Raw genomic sequence first — 18,037 nt, 5'->3', positions numbered from 1 at the left:
GCTAGGAAAGACCATAGCAAAACATTTAGATTAGATTAGGTTATGAGGACACACAGTCCTCTTTTATTGTCATTTAGTAATGCATGCATTAAGAAATGATACAATATTCCTCCGGTGTGATATCACAGAAACACAAGACAGACCAAGACTGAAAAACTGACAAAAACCACTTAATTATAACATATAGTCACAGCAGTGCAAGCAATACTATAACTTGATGAAGAACAGGCCATGGGCACAGTAAAAGAAGTCCAAAGTCTCTCGAAAGTCCCATCATCTCACGCAGATGGTTGAAGGAAGAAAACTCTCCCTGCCATGAGCTTCCAGCGCCGCAAACTTGCCGATGCAGCATCCTGGAAGCACCCGACCACAGTCCGAGCCTGAGTCGTCCAAAAACTTCGAGCCTCCAACCAGCCCTCCGATACCAAGCACCGGGCACCATCTCTGCCGAGTGCTTCGACCCCAGCCCCGGCTGCCAGCAACAGGCAAAGCCGAGGATTTGGGGCCTTCCCCTCCGGAGATTCTTGATCGCACAGTAGCAGTGGCAATGAACCGGGCATTTCAGAAATTTCTCCAGATGTTCCTCCGTGATTCTCACGTCTGTCTTCATCAAATCAGAATTGTGCACGGCCCCCTATTTAACAAACATGACATCATTTCACCGGAGAGGCTGCATGTGCTGCGTCGCGTCGCCATCTTCTCCTCCCGCCAGGAGAAGAAAATCTGCAGTTGTTGGAAATCCAAACAACACACACAAAACGCTGCAGGAACTCAGGAGGCCGGGCAGCGTCTAGGAAAAATTGTACAGTCGATGTTTTGGGCCAAACCCCTTCAGCAGGTTTCAGCCCGAAACGTCGACTGCACTCTTTTCCATAGATGCTGCCTGGCCTGCTGAGTTCCTCCAGCATTTTGTGCGGATAGCAAAACATTTACCAGAATGCCTTCGATCTACAGTTTGGTTTAGGCATAAAATGGTCACTTCTATGTTGTGCTGAAAAGTTAGGTTAAAATCAGGACCAAGTTGTAAAATTGATAAGCAGTGTTACCACATGTATTGATTGTATCTTCCAACCAACAGAAACAAATCAAAAAGAAATAAGAACAACAGCTGTTTTTATATGTTCCTTTAAACTTAATAAACTAGGTATATGTACTTTAACAAATTATGATAAAAATCATATCAGTAGGCAATCTTTAACTTTTCCCATCTGTCTCAAGACCTCATGTCTAAAGTGCAGCAACCTGACCTCCTTATACTGCAACTATGGAAATTCCAGAGCCATTGAGAATTATTTAGTCTACTGAGCATACGAAACAGTAGCTCCACACTGGATTATTCTAAAGAGCCCCAATTATCTATAAAACTTTTATGGGAATATTCTCTTCATTCCCATGAAAAGAAAAATCATCTCAATTAGTGTAGCAGTTAGAGCGATGATTGTACAGTTCAGGGTGTTCCGGAGTTTGGAGTTCGATTCCGGTATTGTTCTGTAAGGAGTCCACATGGAATGCATCCGTTTTCCCTAGGTGCTCCAGTTTTTTCCCACACTCCAAAGATGTACCAGGTAGGTTAACTGGTTATTGTAAATTGTCCCGTGATTAGGTTGGGGTTAATCGGGGTTGTGGGCAATGTTCCCTCTAATTTTTAGTAGTCAGTGTGCGCAAAAGTCTTATGTTGTGCAAATTCTTTTCCTGTGACAAAAGTATGTGCACCCTGAATGCACACATGGCACAGTTTATGTAGGTTTCCAAAATATTTGACATAAAACTGCACAGAATAACAAAAGAACATATATGTTTAACTAAATATATACTAAATGTATATACTAAATATATACATATTTAGCTAAAAGATTATTATCAATAAGAATAATTATTAATTACTGCATCATTTTAGGTAACTAACCTTTTGTGCGCACATTAATTTCCTTTGTGCGCTGGTTGAAAAACGTGTGTGCACGCACACGCGCACAGCTTAGAGGGAACATAGGTTGTGGGGTCGATGGGGAGGTGTGGCTCAAAGACTGGAAAGAGCCTACACTAGACTAAGTAAAAATAAATTCATAAACTCCTACTAGAAGATGTTTCTGAAGACCAAAAATGTTATCAAGGAAGGAGAGGAAAGTCAGCTGGAATGAATTTCACTTTTCTGGTTGAAGTGGCTCTGAGTAGAGCTTAAAAAGTTTTTCTTCAATCATTTGGCATAAATCCATTCCTAGTAAACTGCATTTGCACTGAAAGATTGTCCTGGGCTTGGGCAGTTCTCTCAATTGTCCTTGTGGGTGATGGAGTCATGGAGTCATACGGCAGGGAAACAGATTATTCAGCTTAGCATGTCTATGCTGACCAGTGGGCACACATCTGTATTCATCCTATCTTTCAACACTTGTCTGGTAACCTTCTATGTCTTAGGCTGGGGGTTTCCATTCTAGGGTCCACCAGCTCTTCGGTTAGTGGTAGAGATCCATGGCATAGAGAAAGGTTGGGAACCCCTGCCTTGGGGAAGTCCAGTGCTTGTCACTAGCTACATCTGCCAATTCCTCTCCCGACCGGTGTGTTCAAGGTACCTGTGTCTGGTGGTGAAAAGTCACCTTCAGATCCCCTCCAAGACTTTTACCCGTGATTCTAATTCTACACTCTCTATGTTCTACCAATATACTCCAGCTTTGCATTTCAAAACTTTGCTTGTCTACTTCCCACCCAGATGGAGCTGTGGTGTATATAGTTGATGGCCCACAATCTGGGTGTTCAAGTCCTGCCAAATGCATCTTGCAGCTACCACTTGTGTTTTTATCTGGCCCTTTGTGATTCAAGTGATATTCACCAGAAATTCCAGTACAGGACCAAAGCAAAACTCATTCATTTACGTGCATTAGGATTTTCCCTGCAAACTTCCACTACCCATCAGGAAGTCAGTAAGGCATCAAGATGGCAGACTGAATGCAATGACTTGGTCAGGTAGTTATGGAGACAAACAGAAACTATGAAAAGATGGGAAATTAAGATCAATACAACTGTCACCATGCACGTGCCCTGTAAGCTCAGGAAGTCGCTGTCTGACTACTTGTTCAAATTATGAGTAAAGTATCTACACTAAATATAACCTTGAGATTTGTCTCCTTACAGTTAGCCACAAGAGAAAGCAACCTAATAGATCCCATTAAAAAAAGAGGGCTGTCAAACACCCAAAGTGCACAAAGGCTGCATGTTAGGCTTTCTTAAATCACAGCCTCCATTTCCTTTTTAAAATACATGATTAGCTTTATTTGTCACATCAAAACATACAGTGAAATGCATTGTTTGTGTCAAGTCAAATCAGTGGGGATTGTAAACACAGAATACTCTGCAGATGCTGGGGTCAAAGCAACACTCACAACACGCTGGAGGAACTCAGCAGGTCGGGCAGCATCCGTGGAAATGATCAGTCGACGTTTTGGGCCGGAACCCTTTGTCAGGACTGTAGAGGGAAGGGGCAGAGGCCCTATAAAGAAGGTGGGGGGAGGGTGGGAAGGAGAAGGCTGGTAGGTCCCAGGTGAAAAACCAGTAAGGGGAGAGATAAAGGGATGGGGGAAGGGGAAGCCAGGAGGTGATAGGCTGGAAAGGTGAAGAAGGAATAGGGGAAAACACAATGGGTAGTAGAAGGAGGCGGAACCATGAGGGAGGTGATAAGCAGCTGGGGGAGGGGGCAGAGTGAAATAGGGATAGGGGAAGGGAAGGGGAGGGAATTACTGGAAGTTGGAGAATTCTATGTTCTTACCAAGGGGCTGGAGACTACCCAGACAGTATATAAGGTGCTGCTCCTCCAACCTGAGTTTAGCCTCATCATGGCAGTACAGGAGGCCATGTCCGAATGGGAGTGGGAAGCAGAGCTGAAGTGGGTGGCTACCAGGAGATCCTGTCTGTTGTGGTGGACGGAGCGGAGGTGCTCGACGAAGCATTGTGAGGAAGCAAGTGAGGATTGTGCTGGGGGCAGCCCACAAGTGTCGCCACACTTCCAGTGCCAACATAGCATGCCCACAACTCACCCAACCTAACTGTACGCCTTTGCAATGTGGGAGCAAACTGGAGCACCAGAGGAAAACATGGGGTCATGGGGAAACATAGAAACTCCTCACAGACAGTGGTGGGATCTGAACTCCAATCTTACTGCCTGCACTTTGAAGTGTTACATTAACCCTGACACTACAGCACCACCCCATTTTATTGTGTGGATGAGACCAAATAGAAGTGGTTGCAGCTAAGTCCAGAGCATGCCTGCGGTGAGTTCAAGTGTGCACTGTAACAAAATCATTGAAACGTAAAATCTAGAGCCACTTCTTTCTCAAAAAGTTTGCCAACCGTTAATAAAATCAAAGTTTTCTTTGAATTTTAAAATCATTTACTGACTAGCATAATAGTACTAAGTGGAAATTATAAGTGGATAAACACAAGCCCACTTATCCCTTTCCAAAGATGTCCAAATATGGACGGTTTTCTATCTTAATTGTCTTCATCTGAAAGGTATATCATTTTAAATTTTGAAGAAATGTATTCCTGACATGGTCCTCACAACTGTTTTCAATTTCAGTTACTGTCTCAAGGTGAGAACAACATAGAGCAAACTTAATTGTAGTTTGGGAGAAAATCAAATGGTTTACCACATGATGTGATAAAAATAAACCTATTTTGTGCATTAAATAATATAATGAATGAACAGAAGACAATTTATTGACCAAAAGATTCAGCTGTAGCATAGTACCAAGAAAAGGGTTATGTCCATGTTTTGTAGAGACACTAAGCATGACTATACAGTGGTAAATCATTCTACAATTAGCAAGAAACGTCTTCATTAAATTTAAATTTATTCAACATGGTTCAGCCAAACATCTAGACCAGATCTCAATTCTGAGTATGTGGTTTCAGTCAGAATGGAATGTTAGCGGTAAATTATTGTGTATACTTATAGCTCATAGTTCAAATGTGTGTTTCACTTTTAAATTTGTGCTGCCTTCACATATAGTCCGCTCACCGTGATCATTCCTTTTTGATATCCCATGGCTGCACTGTGCATCACTAACAAAATGAAATGCAACAATTTGCCAAGGCTACTCAACTGCATCTCCCACATTTGTGACTTCCACTAACAAGGAGAGATGCAGTAAGGACACCATCTGCACATCCACTTCAAGGCACATGCTTTGATTAAGAAACAAATCATTCTTCCTCCATCATTGTTGGGACTAAATTCTGGAACTTAACAACACTCAAGGAGCTCTTTGATGATAAGGACTTCAGTAGTTAGAGAAAAGTAACAACTGCCTTTCTGAGGTCAAGCCAGGAGAACAAGGAATGTTGACTTTCTTACACAGTACTGTGCATAAGTCTTTGGCAGTCTTGCTGTATCTACTGTATGGGTCTAAGGCTTTCGCACAGTACTGTATACAGCTAGGGTCCCTAAGACTTCTGCTCTGCACTGTAATCACGTAATGTATTACACTGTACTACTGCCACAAAAAAAAAATAAATTTCATGATAAATATGATAAACCTGATTCTGATATGGACTAAGAGTGGGAAGGGGGCACAAAGAGGGGAATCATGATTAGAAAAACAGGAAGGGAGAAGGACAGGAGTGGAAGAACCAGAGTGACATTCTGTAATGGTAATAAGCCATTTGTTTAGAATCAAATGACCTTGCCTGGTGTTTCAGGGCCGGGTGTGCCTGCACCCGCACCCGCACCACCCTCTGACCCTGGCACCTGTCTCATACCTCTCCCGTATGGTGCTCCACCCTCGACACTGCCAACATCCTTTGCTCCCGCCAGATTTACAACCTCGCTCTCCACTCCACGTTGACAAATACAGTACTGTGCAAAGCTCTCAGGCACCCTGGCCTATATTTTGTATGTGCCTAAGACTTAAGGACAGTACGGTGAAAAAGGCAAATGGTATGCTAGCATTCATAGCAAGAGGATTCGAGTACAGGAGCAGGGAGGTACTACTGCAGTTGTACAAGGCCTTGGTGAGACCACACCTGGAGTATTGTGTGCAGTTTTGGTCCCCTAATCTGAGGAAAGACATTCTTGCCATAGAGGGAATACAAAGAAAGTTCACCAGATTGATTCCTGGGATGGCAAGACTTTCATATGAGGAAAGACTGGATGAACTAGGCTTATACTCGTTGGAATTTAGAAGATTGAGGGGGGATCTGATTGAAACGTATAAAATCCTAAAGGGATTGGACAGGCTAGATGCAGGAAGATTGTTCCCGATGTTGGGGAAGTCCAGAACGAGGGGTCACAGTTTGAGGATAAAGGGGAAGCCTTTTAGGACCGAGATTAAGAAAAACTTCTTCACACAGAGAGTGGTGAATCTGGAATTCTCTGCCACAGGAAACAGTTGAGGCCAGTTCATTGGCTATATTTAAGAGGGAGTTAGATATGGCCCTTGTGGCTGAAGGGATCAGGGGGTATGGAGGGAAGGCTGGTGCAGGGTTCTGAGTTGGATGATCAGCCATGATCATACTGAATGGCGGGGCAGCCTCCAAGGGCCGAATGGCCTACTCCTGCACCTGTTTTCTATGTCTCTGTGTTTACTACTACTACGTCGACTCAGGCCGAAGAGGCTGGCGTCGGGCACGATGACAGACTCTCCACTTCTCCCTCTCTCTCATCAGTGTGTTCAGTTCATCTACATTAGCCACGCCACTGTCTTCTAGGAGCGTGTTGACCATAGTCTTGGGAGGGCGCCCAGGGTTCATCCTCCTGTGCTTGGGCTCCCACATGATGACTAGGCTGGCAGATAGCTTGGGGTGGTGTAGACAGTGCCCCGCTAGTTGCAGTCTTCTCGCCTCGATTTTAGTGGAGAGCATCGGTAGGTTGTTATAGAGCTCAACGTTCATCATGTGCTGTTGCCAACTCACATCAAGAGCCATCTGGAGCATTCGTGTATAGCAACCATCTAGAGACTTTCGCATCGTCTTGGTGAGTGTCCACGTCTCGCATCCGTATGTGAGAATGGACTCTATGACTGCTATGAAAATCCTCTTTTTAAGCCCTCTGGTCAGTTTCGACTTCCAGATTTTCTTCATGTCGTTCATCGCCCTCCATGCCAGCGCCTTCTGTATCTTTATGTCCTTCTCCGAATTCATCATTCTTGATCCGAGGTACTTGTAGTCAAAGACTTTTTTAATGGTATCATTCTCTACGGTCTTGAAAGTATCTTCGTCGCAGTTAAACGCCATGTACACTGTCTTTTAGTGTTTAGGTCAAGTCCAACTTTATTGCACTCAATTTCCACTTTTGTCAGTAGCTGCTGTGCTTCCTCCATCTGGTCAGACAGCAGGACTACGTCATCTGCAAAATCGAGATCTGTGAGCGTAACTGGTCTGATCCTGTTGGTTCGTCCCGGTTTTATGGTAAAACCAAGCTTGTCATGATCTTTGGTAGCTTGATGTAGAGTGTGATCAAGGACAATTATAAAGATATAGGGTGCCAGAGTGTCTCCTTGCAGCACACCAGCTAGGAGCTCGAACACTGCTGTTTCTCCGTCTGGTGATACAACTTTCGCCACGTATTTGGTATAGCTGGACTCTATTGCTCTCAGTAGACGGTCTGACACTCCGTAAGCTTTCAGAATCTTCAGCATTTTACCTCAGTGAATGGAGTCAAAAGCTTTGTGAAAATCGATGTAAGTAAACACGTTTGGTAGGTTGTTCTTCTTGACTTCCTCGATGATCCTACGGAGAGCAAGTATTTGCATTACTGTTGTGCACTTCTGCCGAAAACAATTCTGATTGAATCTTAGCTTAGGGTCAATGGCGGTGCGAATCCTGTTCAAGATCATCCGATTGTACAACTTTGCTAAGATGCAGGTCAAGCTGATACCATGGTAGTTATCTATCTTTGTGAGGGATCCAGACTTGGAGACTGGGATAATGTTTGAGAGTGACCACTGTTCTGGTTTGTCGCCTTTCATTAAGGTCGTATTACATATGTCCAGCAAGATGTTGTCCAGGTCACAGTTCTTCAGGATTCAGGACATCTGGTGGTATTCCATCTGGTCCAGCACTCCTGCCCTGTTTGCACAGTACTGTAGATGAATAAACTAATTCTACACGTTGTTACATGCACTAACATGAAATTGGTGCTAGGCCAGCAGAGCTTCCTGCCAGAACACTTGTGCAGTCCCAATGAAGGGTCTTGGCTCAAACTATTGACTGTTTATTCCCCTCCATAGACACTGTCTGACTTGCTGGGTTCCTCCAGCATTCTGTGTGTGTTGTGTGTGCGCCTTCGGAATTTGGGAGGAAACCAAAGAAGGCAGTGAAAACCCATGCATTCCACGGGGAGGATTACATAGACTCCTTAGAGAACAGCTACGCTACTGGATCATAGAAGACCATTCTTGCACAGACATGTAGTGGGATTTTAACTAACTGCTTCTTAGTTTGTTTTTGTGATGCAATAGCTTGCCGATAAATTGTCCATTTCAATACATTCCACTTCAATGCTTTCAAAGGTTCATATCTATCACTGGTCTTGTGTAAATCACCATTTACTACACTCCATCTTCTCAGGTATCCGTGCTGGCCTCCTCTTTTCAGAGCTAATGGCACCAGTGAACTACACAATCAAAGGCGATATCCACAAGGTGGTTCATGAAGCAATTCTCTTTGCTTCTTTGACATCTACTTTTTATTTCAGATATGCCTGAGGAGGGAGGAGAAGATGGCGGTGCGACGCAGCATGCGCGGCCTCTCCAGTGAAATGATATCGTATTTGTTAAATAGGGAGCCATGCACAATTCTGATTTGATGGAGACAGATGTGAGAAGCACGGAGGAACATCTGGAGAAATTTCTGAAATGTCCGCTTCGCTGCCACTACTGTGCAATCGAGAATCTCCGGCGGGTAGGCCCCAAATCCTCGGCTTTGCCTGTTGCTGGTGGCCAGGGCTGGGGTCAAAGGGCTCAGGAGAGATGACGCTCGGTGTCGGAGGGCTGGTCGGAGGCTCGAAGTTTTCGGACGGACTCAGAGTTGGACCGTGGTCGGGTGCTTCCAGGATGCTGCATCGGCAAGTTTGCGGCACTGGAAGCTCATGGCAGGGAGAGTTTTCTTCCTTCTACCGTCTGCGTGAGATGATGGGACTTTCAAGAGACTTTGAACTTTTTTTTACCATGCCCATGGCCTGTTCTTCATCAGGTTACGGTATTGCTTGCACTGTTGTAACTATATGTTATAATTATGTGGTTTTTGTCAGTTTTTCAGTCTTGGTCTGTCTTGTGTTTCTGTGATATCACACTGGAGGTGTGATAATGCAAGCATTACTAAATGACAATAAAAGAGGACTGCGTGTCCTCATAATCTAATCTAATCTAAATCTACATTCTGGCAGTTTTGATTTTGGGTCAATCGGGCGATCTGGCACTTTGCTGTCTCCAAGAGGGCACGATGAGGCTGTGAGCCAGGCATGCGACACGGAGGTCAGAAGGCCACGAGACAGGGCGTGAGCCCATGATCGACTCCACCTCTGGCCAATCTCGCCGGTTCAATCTTTGAGGAAGATTGAAACCATTGAAGCTGTTGCAGAAGGCGAGCAAGTGTTCAGCACCGTCTACCGGCCTCTTGCTTGCTGCTGCCAGAGGAGAGCGTCAGCGTGTGGCTGTCTCGCGCTCTCCTCGCTCACTGCTCCTGAACTGAGGTCCTTGTATCTGAACAATCTCTCTCTCCCTCGATGCTGTCGGCGGATGGTGCTGGAGCTAGATTTGACTGACGCAGATTGTTGATTTGGACTCTAATTCAGTTTTCAAGATGAGCTTTTATGATATGTTCTAGTTTCTATTTCTTGTTCTGCTCTCTCCTTTTTTTATTACTACTACTGGGCGATTTTTGAATCAGGACAGTCTGCAGATAATAAACACTGAGCTGAACTGCACTGAAATATGCCTTTTGATTTTTGTCTTTTTATATTCTGTATTTTCCATCATTTTTTGTTGCCACTTGTGCAGATGTTTTGCACATGTGGGGGAAGGGGGTCTGATGTTTGATGTTTTTTGAGCGGGTTAGTTAAATGGTTCTTTATTGCATGATTGTCTGTGGAGAAGATGAATTTCAGAGCTGCATACTGGATATATACTTTGATAATACATGTACTTTGAATCTTTATGACAGTGTTGGAGTATTACAGTCTTAAACTTTTGCCATTTGACCGCTACAAGTGTTTTCATTTCCTCCATCTACAGGAACTGTGGCTTGGAGGTCCCCTTAAGACATTCTTCTCAGTATCTGAATTTTGCACACATTTACGTAAAACACACTATATAACAATAAGTACTCTGAATAAATTACATTGTTTAAAGGCTCTTTCAAGTAATTCATAGAGGCTTTATGAAAACTAAGTCTTCCTGCCTTCAAACTAATAACAGGCAGAGAAAACGGCTCAGAGATGTGAACAGTAGCTTGTTTTAACAAAAGCCTGAAGGCCAGAACAGCAGATGGGTAGAAGTAAGAGAGGTTGTGGATGTTGTCAGGGTTTGCACGGAGCAGCATAAGGTCATTTGGCCCATTGATTCTGCTGTGCCATTTCATCACGTCCGGTCCATTTTTCTCCTCACCCCAATCTCCAGCCTTCTCCCCGCAACCCTGACTAATCAAGAATCTATCAACCTCTGCGTCAGATGTGGTGCGAGGGTGGGCATGAAGAAGGGACAGATGGGTGTGGTATCGATGCTTCCTCTCGGAAATCTCTCACTAAGCAGGGGTATGAAACTGAATATTTGTTCTGGGGGAAGGGAGTAGAGAGATCAGCGGGGTGGAGGTGAGTGTGCTGAGAAACCCGCTGGGGCCACTCTGCTAATAGATAAATATTTTTACCTCATGGTTTCAGCTGCCAAGTCCCAGGGAGACCCAGCTGTCTGCAGTTAAAAATGGACTCATTAAAAAGAAGTCTGGAGCCTTGTTTTAATGTTTGAAGACTAACCCAAGGTCCACAGGCAGATTAGCCAATCAGCCCTCCAGTCACTTCCAGAAGACACGGTTTGAGAAAGCATTTGCTTCCTGTCCAGATTTATTTTCAATTTACCCTCTGCACAACCCTGACTCACCCACAGTGACAGTGATAGTCTGCGGCCCTCAGCTCCTGACCTTGACTCTCCTGACAAGCAATGCCACCAAAGAGAAATCAGAAATCACCACAAAAAGAAGGGAACTTCAGATGATAAGTTGCATGCTTTTCTATATGACAGCAAGAGAGACCTGGCAAAAGATCATCCAATCTCTATATGGTTATTATTGGTCAAGAGATTCTCTTGTGCAATAAACTGGATCTTGATCTCACATCTACCTCATTATAATCTTGCACTTTATTGTTTATCTGCACTGCACTCTCTGTCATTTTTACACTTCATTTTGCATTGTTTAATCTTGTTCTACCCCAACGCACTGTGTAATGATTTGATCTATATGGCAAGCTCTTCACTGTATTGTGGTAGATGTGACAATAGTAAACCAATTCTAGTAACAATACCAATAGAAAGGAATCTGCAAATTAGGCAAAATTAAAGGCTGTCACGAGCCTTGTGGCCCATCAGGCTGGTGCTTATGCCAGTTTCCGTGGAGTGAAGCGACTGAGAGTACGAGACTCCCCCACCTCCCCCGGGATAGGATGCCAGTCTATTGCGAGGTTAACCCCCAGCATTTTTGCCAGTACCCATTCTCAGCTGGGCAGACTGGAGCACTGTGTGGTTAAGTGCCTTGCTCAAGGTCACACACGCCGCCTCGGCCAAGGCTTGAACCCACGACCTTCAGATCGCTAGTCCAACGCCCTAACCACTTGGCCACGTGCCACACAAATTAAGCATAGTTGAAACATAAAGATGTATTCCACCAAAGTTACCCAAGGAATTACAATTATTAACTAACATCATCAAGAATTAATTCATTTGGTAAAAACATATCATAGACAAGAGGATCATCCCTCAGAAGCTGGTGGTTAAACTGTCCCTGTTGGATCTCAACACCTTTCGCTGTAACCGGATCTTGGACTTCTTGACAGAAAGACCACCGTCAGTCTGTGTTGGCGGCAACATCTCCAGCTCCATCACACTGAGCACAGGTGCCCTCCACCCCACTCCCCAGGGCTGTGTGCTCAGCCCACTGCTGATGTATGACCGTACTGCTAGATCCAGTTCAAACCCAATCATCAAATTCACTGATGTCTACTATAAGCCTACTGACTCTCACAGCTATCTGGACTATTCCTCTTCTCATCCTGTCTCTTGCAAAAACGCCATCCCCTTCTCGCAATTCCTCCGTCTCCGCCGCATTTGCTCTCAGGATGAGGCTTTTCATTCTAGGACGAGGGAGATGTCTTCCTTTTTTAAAGAAAGGGGCTTCCCTTCCTCCACTATCAACTCTACTCTTAAACGCATCTCCCCCATTTCACGTACATCTGCTCTCACTCCATCCTCCCGCCACCCCACTAGGAATAGGGTTCCCCTGGTCCTCACCTACCACCCCACCAGCCTCCGGGTCCAACATATTATTCTCCGCAACTTCCGCCACCTCCAACGGGATCCCACCACTAAGCACATCTTTCCCTCCCCTCCTCTCTCTGCATTCCGCAGGGATCGCTCCCTACGCAACTCCCTTGTCCATTCGTCCCCCCCATCCCTCCCCACTGATCTCCCTCCTGGCACTTATCCGTGTAAGCGGAACAAGTGCTACACATGCCCTTACACTTCCTCCCTTACCACCATTCAGGGCCCCAAACAGTCCTTCCAGGTGAGGCAACACTTCACCTGTGAGTCGACTGGGGTGATATACTGCGTCCGGTGCTCCCGATGTGGCCTTTTATATATTGGCGAGACCTGACGTAGACTGGGAGACCACTTTGCTGAACACCTACGCTCTGTCTGCCAGAGAAAGCAGGATCTCCCAGTGGCCACACATTTTAATTCCACATCCCATTCCCATTCTGACATGTCTATCCACGGCCTCCTCTACTGTAAAGATGAAGCCACACTCAGGTTGGAGGAACAACACCTTATATTCCGTCTGGGTAGCCTCCAACCTGATGGCATGAACATCGACTTCCCTAACTTCCGCTAATGCCCCACCTCCCCCTCGTACCCCATCTGTTACTTATTTTTATGCACACATTCTTTCTCTCACTCTCCTTTTTCTCCCTCTGTCCCTCTGAATATACCCCTTGCCCATCCTCTGGGTCCCCCCCCCCCCGTCTTTCTTCCCGGACCTCCTGTCCCATGATCCTCTCGTATCCCCTTTTGCCAATCACCTGTCCAGCTCTTGGCTCTATCCCTCCCCCTCCTGTCTTCTCCTATCATTTTGGATCTCCCCCTCCCCCTCCAACTTTCAAATCCCTTACTCACTCTTCCTTCAGTTAGTCCTGACGAAGGGTCTCGGCCTGAAACGTTGACTGCACCTCTTCCTAGAGATGCTGCCTGGCCTGCTGCGTTCACCAGCAACTTTGATGTGTGTTGCTTGAATTTCCAGCATCTGCAGAATTCCTGTTGTTTGCATCAAATTCACTGATGATACTACAGTATCATCAATAATGCCGATGAGATGGTGTAGAGAGGAGGCAAAGCGGCTGGTAGAATGGTGCGGAGACACCAACTTGAGTCCCATTGTGGACAAGACTAAGGACATGAGTGTAGACTTTAGAAAGGAGCATGCTGATCACTCGTCACCGCACATACACGGCTCCAATGTGGGAAGAGTTAGGAGCGCCAAGTGTCTGGGAAGGCACGTAACAGACAATCTCATCTAGTCCTTCAACACCATCTCTTCCGTCAAGAAGCCACGGAAGCATCTCCACTTCCTGAGGGGATTGAGGTGAGCAAAGCCCCCCCCCCCATTCTAGCCATTTTTACAGGAGAACCACTGAGAGTGTCCTGAGTGTCCATCACTGTCGAGAATGGGACTCGCAGGGCATCTGACAGCAAGGCCCTGCAAAGCATTGTGAGGACTTCTGAGAGGACCACTGGGGTATCTCTTCCTCCCACCTGACATATTTTTCAAGAGTGAAGCATATGCGGAGCCCATAGCTTTATCAGTGATCCCTCCCACCTGTCCAACAATCTCTCTGACCACCCCCCCCACCCCACCATCAGGTAGGAGGTACCGTAGCATTCGGTACAAGGAATCTTAGGATAGGAAACAGCTTCATCCCTCATGCCGCGACACTACTGAACGCCCCGCCACCACCCAGATTTCAGCATGTCATACTGTTTACTTTTTAATATGTGTCATAACTGGAGGGAGGAGAAGATGGCGGCATGACGCAGCCCGTGCGGCCGTTCCGAATGAGTATCGATTATGTGTAATTAGGGGCCGTGCACAATCTGGATTTGATGGAGACAGCCATGAGAAGCTCAAAGGAACATCTGGAGAAACTTCTGAAATGCCTGCTTTGTTGCCGTTGCTACTGTGCAATCAAGAATCTCCGGAGGGGAAGGCCCCAAATCCTCGGCTTTGCATATCGCCTGTTGCCGGGGCCGGGGTCGAAGCGCTCGGCAGAGATGGTGCTCGGTATCGGAGAGCTGGTTGGAGGCTTGGAGTTTTTCGGATGGACTCGGAGTCGGACTGTGGTCGGATGCTTCCGGGATGCTGCACCGGCAAGTTGGCGGCGCTGGAGGTTTACCGTCTGTGTGAAATGATGGGACTTTCAAGAGACTTTGAGACTTTTACTGTGCCATGGTCTGTTCTTATCAAATTACGGTATTGCTTTGCACTGTTGTAACTATATGTTATAATTATGTGGTTTTTGTTAGTGTTTAAGTCGATTTGTCATGTGTTTTCGTGATATCATTCTGGAAAAACATTTTATCATTTCTTAATGCATGCATTACTAAATGACAATAAAAGGGGACTGCGTGTCCTCATAATCATAATTGCACATTCTTTGTTAAGTTGTTTGTGGTAATATTACCTTATGTGTTACGTATGTGTTATATGTACTGTGTTGTGCACCTTGATCCAGAGGAACATTGTTTCATTTGGCGGTATACGTGTATATGGTTGAATGACAATAAACTTGAACTTGAGCCATTAAATGCCTGTTTAAGAACGATTGTTCCTTTAGTTCATTGGATTATTTCATCAGATTGTACTTTGTCTTTCACCAGGCTACAACCTACACTGAGCCAAAGCACAGATTTTACCTGCCAGTGGCTCTCTGGTTCTTCCATTTAAATGATCTACTAATTAAGTAGGTGACGGAGTGGAGTTATGTCTCTACCAAAGGAGGTATAGAATGCTCCTTCCCTCCACTTACCTGCAGGTCATCCTTGAGAAAGGAGTAGCACCTGCTTAGCAACACCACCCCCCCCCGACCCAACCCGATCAGGGTCACCTGAAGTCACGGGGCCCGGTGGTGGATGGTCGTATGAGCAGCCGGTGCATATCACAAGTCCTGTTATGTGACCACTGACATCAGGCAGACAATCTCTGAAGGGTATTGATAATGGTTGGGCTCACCTGTCTTGTACAGACACTGCTCAGAAAGAAGGCAATGCTCTATGTATCCTTACTATTATTGTTATGTTTAATTTTGAAACTTAATAAAAAGAAAGAAAGAAAGAAAGCAATGGCAAACCACTTCTGTACAAAAATTTGCCAAGATATATCATGGTTATGGAAAGACTGTGATGGCCCACGTCATATGACACAGCACATAATGAAGGAACGAACTAATTAAGACTCAATTAAAACTATCAACAAAGACAAAATACTTACATCTCCAAGAATCATAACAGAATAGCTAGTCACAGTTAAGAGTAACAAAAGAATCCTGTCAGAGAAAATTCCTAACTGACCAAGAATCTTAATGAGAATTAATGGATCCACTTGTCAGGAACTTATTATGAACAATTTATAAAAATTATGTTGAATTATGCTCCTCTGTGGCTAGGCTTTGTGCTAATAATGATAACCCTGTAAAAAAGTGATTAATTGCCTGTCATTTTGATTCTATTGTGCATTCAGTAAACATTACTTATGATATTTGTGTCATCAGTTCTGCAACCTAATAATAGGGCTGTATTACCCTCTGTTCATTACTTGCAGATTGAAAGTGGGAACTGACAAATAATGTTTGAGCTTGTCTGTCCTACCTGAGGATCTGATAGACGTGAGATGTCCGGATAAAGGTAAAACTTTATTCCCTCTGCAGCTCCAGGAAGGGTCACTCCCCGAATCAACAAAACCAGCAGCATCAGATAGGGGAATGTCGCTGTTACGTACACCACCTAGGAATAGAAGGTACAACGTATGAGCTCTGTGTTTGCACCATTGTTCAGAAAGAGCAAAACGGACTGACATTCTGAGCCAGGCTCACCGCACGGTAGCGTTGTGGTTAACACCACGCTTTACAGTCCCAGGGACCCGGGTTCAATTCCAGCCGCTGCCCGTAAGGAGTTTGTATGTTCTCCCCGTTTCCATGTGGGTTTCCTCCCACAGTCCAAAGACGTACCAGTTGACAGGTTAATTGGCCATTGTAAATTGTCCAGTGATTAGGCTAGGATTAAACTGTAGGATTGTTGGGCAGCTCGGCTCAAAGGCCCGGAAGTAGGATGAACTGCCTGAGTAGGATGAACAATAGAACTGTCTATACTTGATAGGTGCCCCTTGAGGTAGAGTGAGCTCTCTACTCTGAGTGGGCCTCAGTTTGTATATCCTAATGCCCAAAGAGGTCCTAACAGCCTTCAACAGCTTGCTGTTTGTCACAGATGTTTTAACGTATCTCTGATAAACTTGAAAGCTATTAGATTTAATTCACTGAAAATAAGAAAATAAAGTAAAATGAATAATAACATGCTTAAATATAAATAACACACATATGTACCTACTAAACCTTTTCCGCGGAGTTGGCAACACCATTCAAACTAATGGAGACTCCATGATTATGCCATTTCTGCCTGCCCTGAAAGTGAAAGATGGGGGCAAAATGTGCCAAGATCCCCCTCCCCCCCACCATCCCCTCAAGTAATCACTGCCCCATCACTGGACACAATGGTGAGTCCAGCAGTAGAACAGTCTGGCGCATCAAACAATGTGCGGGAGGACTTTAACAGGTCATGTCGGCAGGAGGGAAATTGTTGCAGTTTGGAGTTCACACCCCGCACTAGGACAAATGCTGCATGAACTGCCCATTCCCTCCAGCTCAACGGGTGTTGCTTCAGGTCCCAGCATCTGCAGTGTCTCGAGTCTCGCGGTCAATCAGACACAACCTTCAGCAGGTTTTGGATTTCTGCACTTGACATTAAGACCATAAAACATAGGAGCAGAATTAGGCCAGTCATCCAATTGAGTCTGCTCTGCCATTTTATCACAGCTGATCCATTTCCCTCTCAAACCCATTCTCCTGCCTTCTCCCTGTAACCTTTCATGCTAACTTATAAGGAATTTATCAACCTCTTCCCTAAATATACCCAATGACCTGGCCTCCTCAGCTGCCTGTGTCCATTAGACCATAAGATATAGAAGCAGAATTAGGCCATTCAGCCAATCAAGCCTGCTCCACCGCTTCATCATGGTTGATCCCGGATCCCATTCAACCCCATACACCTGCCCTCTCACTATATCCTCTCATGCCCCAACCGATCAAGAATCTGTCAGCTTCTGCTTTAAATATACGCACGGACTTGGACTCAACAGCAGTCCGTGGCAGAGCAGTCCACAGATTCACCAGAAAAAAATTCCTCCTTACTTCTGTTCTAAAAGGTCGCCCATCAATTTTGAGGCTGTGCTCTCTAGTTCTGGTTTCCCTCACTAGAGGAAACATCCTCTCCACGTTCAGCTTGTCGAGTCCTTTCAACATTCAACACACATAAAAGTTGCTGGTGAACGCAGCAGGCCAAGGCAGCACCTCTTCCTAGAGATGCTGCCTGGCCTGCTGCATTCACCAGCAACTTTTATGTGTGTTGCTTGAATTTCCAGCATCTGCAGAATTCCTGTTGTTTGCCTTTCAACATTCAGTAGGTTTCAATGAGATCCTCACATATTCTTCTAAATTCCAGTGAGCACAGGCCCAAAGCTG

General features: G+C 45.2%; 1 protein-coding gene across 1 annotated transcript in view; it reads right to left on the bottom strand.

The window, feature by feature from the left end:
* The window catches only part of slc6a11b (solute carrier family 6 member 11b), a 213,863-nt gene that overhangs the window by 110,709 nt on the left and 85,117 nt on the right, over positions 1–18,037 (bottom strand). The window contains exon 7 of the mRNA XM_072280326.1: positions 16,113–16,247. Coding sequence (XP_072136427.1) covers positions 16,113–16,247 — 135 coding nt within the window. The remainder of the gene's footprint in view (positions 1–16,112; positions 16,248–18,037) is intronic.

The sequence above is a fragment of the Mobula birostris genome, chromosome 16 (genome assembly GCF_030028105.1).
Source record: "Mobula birostris isolate sMobBir1 chromosome 16, sMobBir1.hap1, whole genome shotgun sequence".
Taxonomy (NCBI): Eukaryota; Metazoa; Chordata; class Chondrichthyes; order Myliobatiformes; family Myliobatidae; genus Mobula; species Mobula birostris.
Note: the sequence above shows the minus strand (reverse complement) of the source record. Positions and strands in the feature narration are given on the sequence as shown.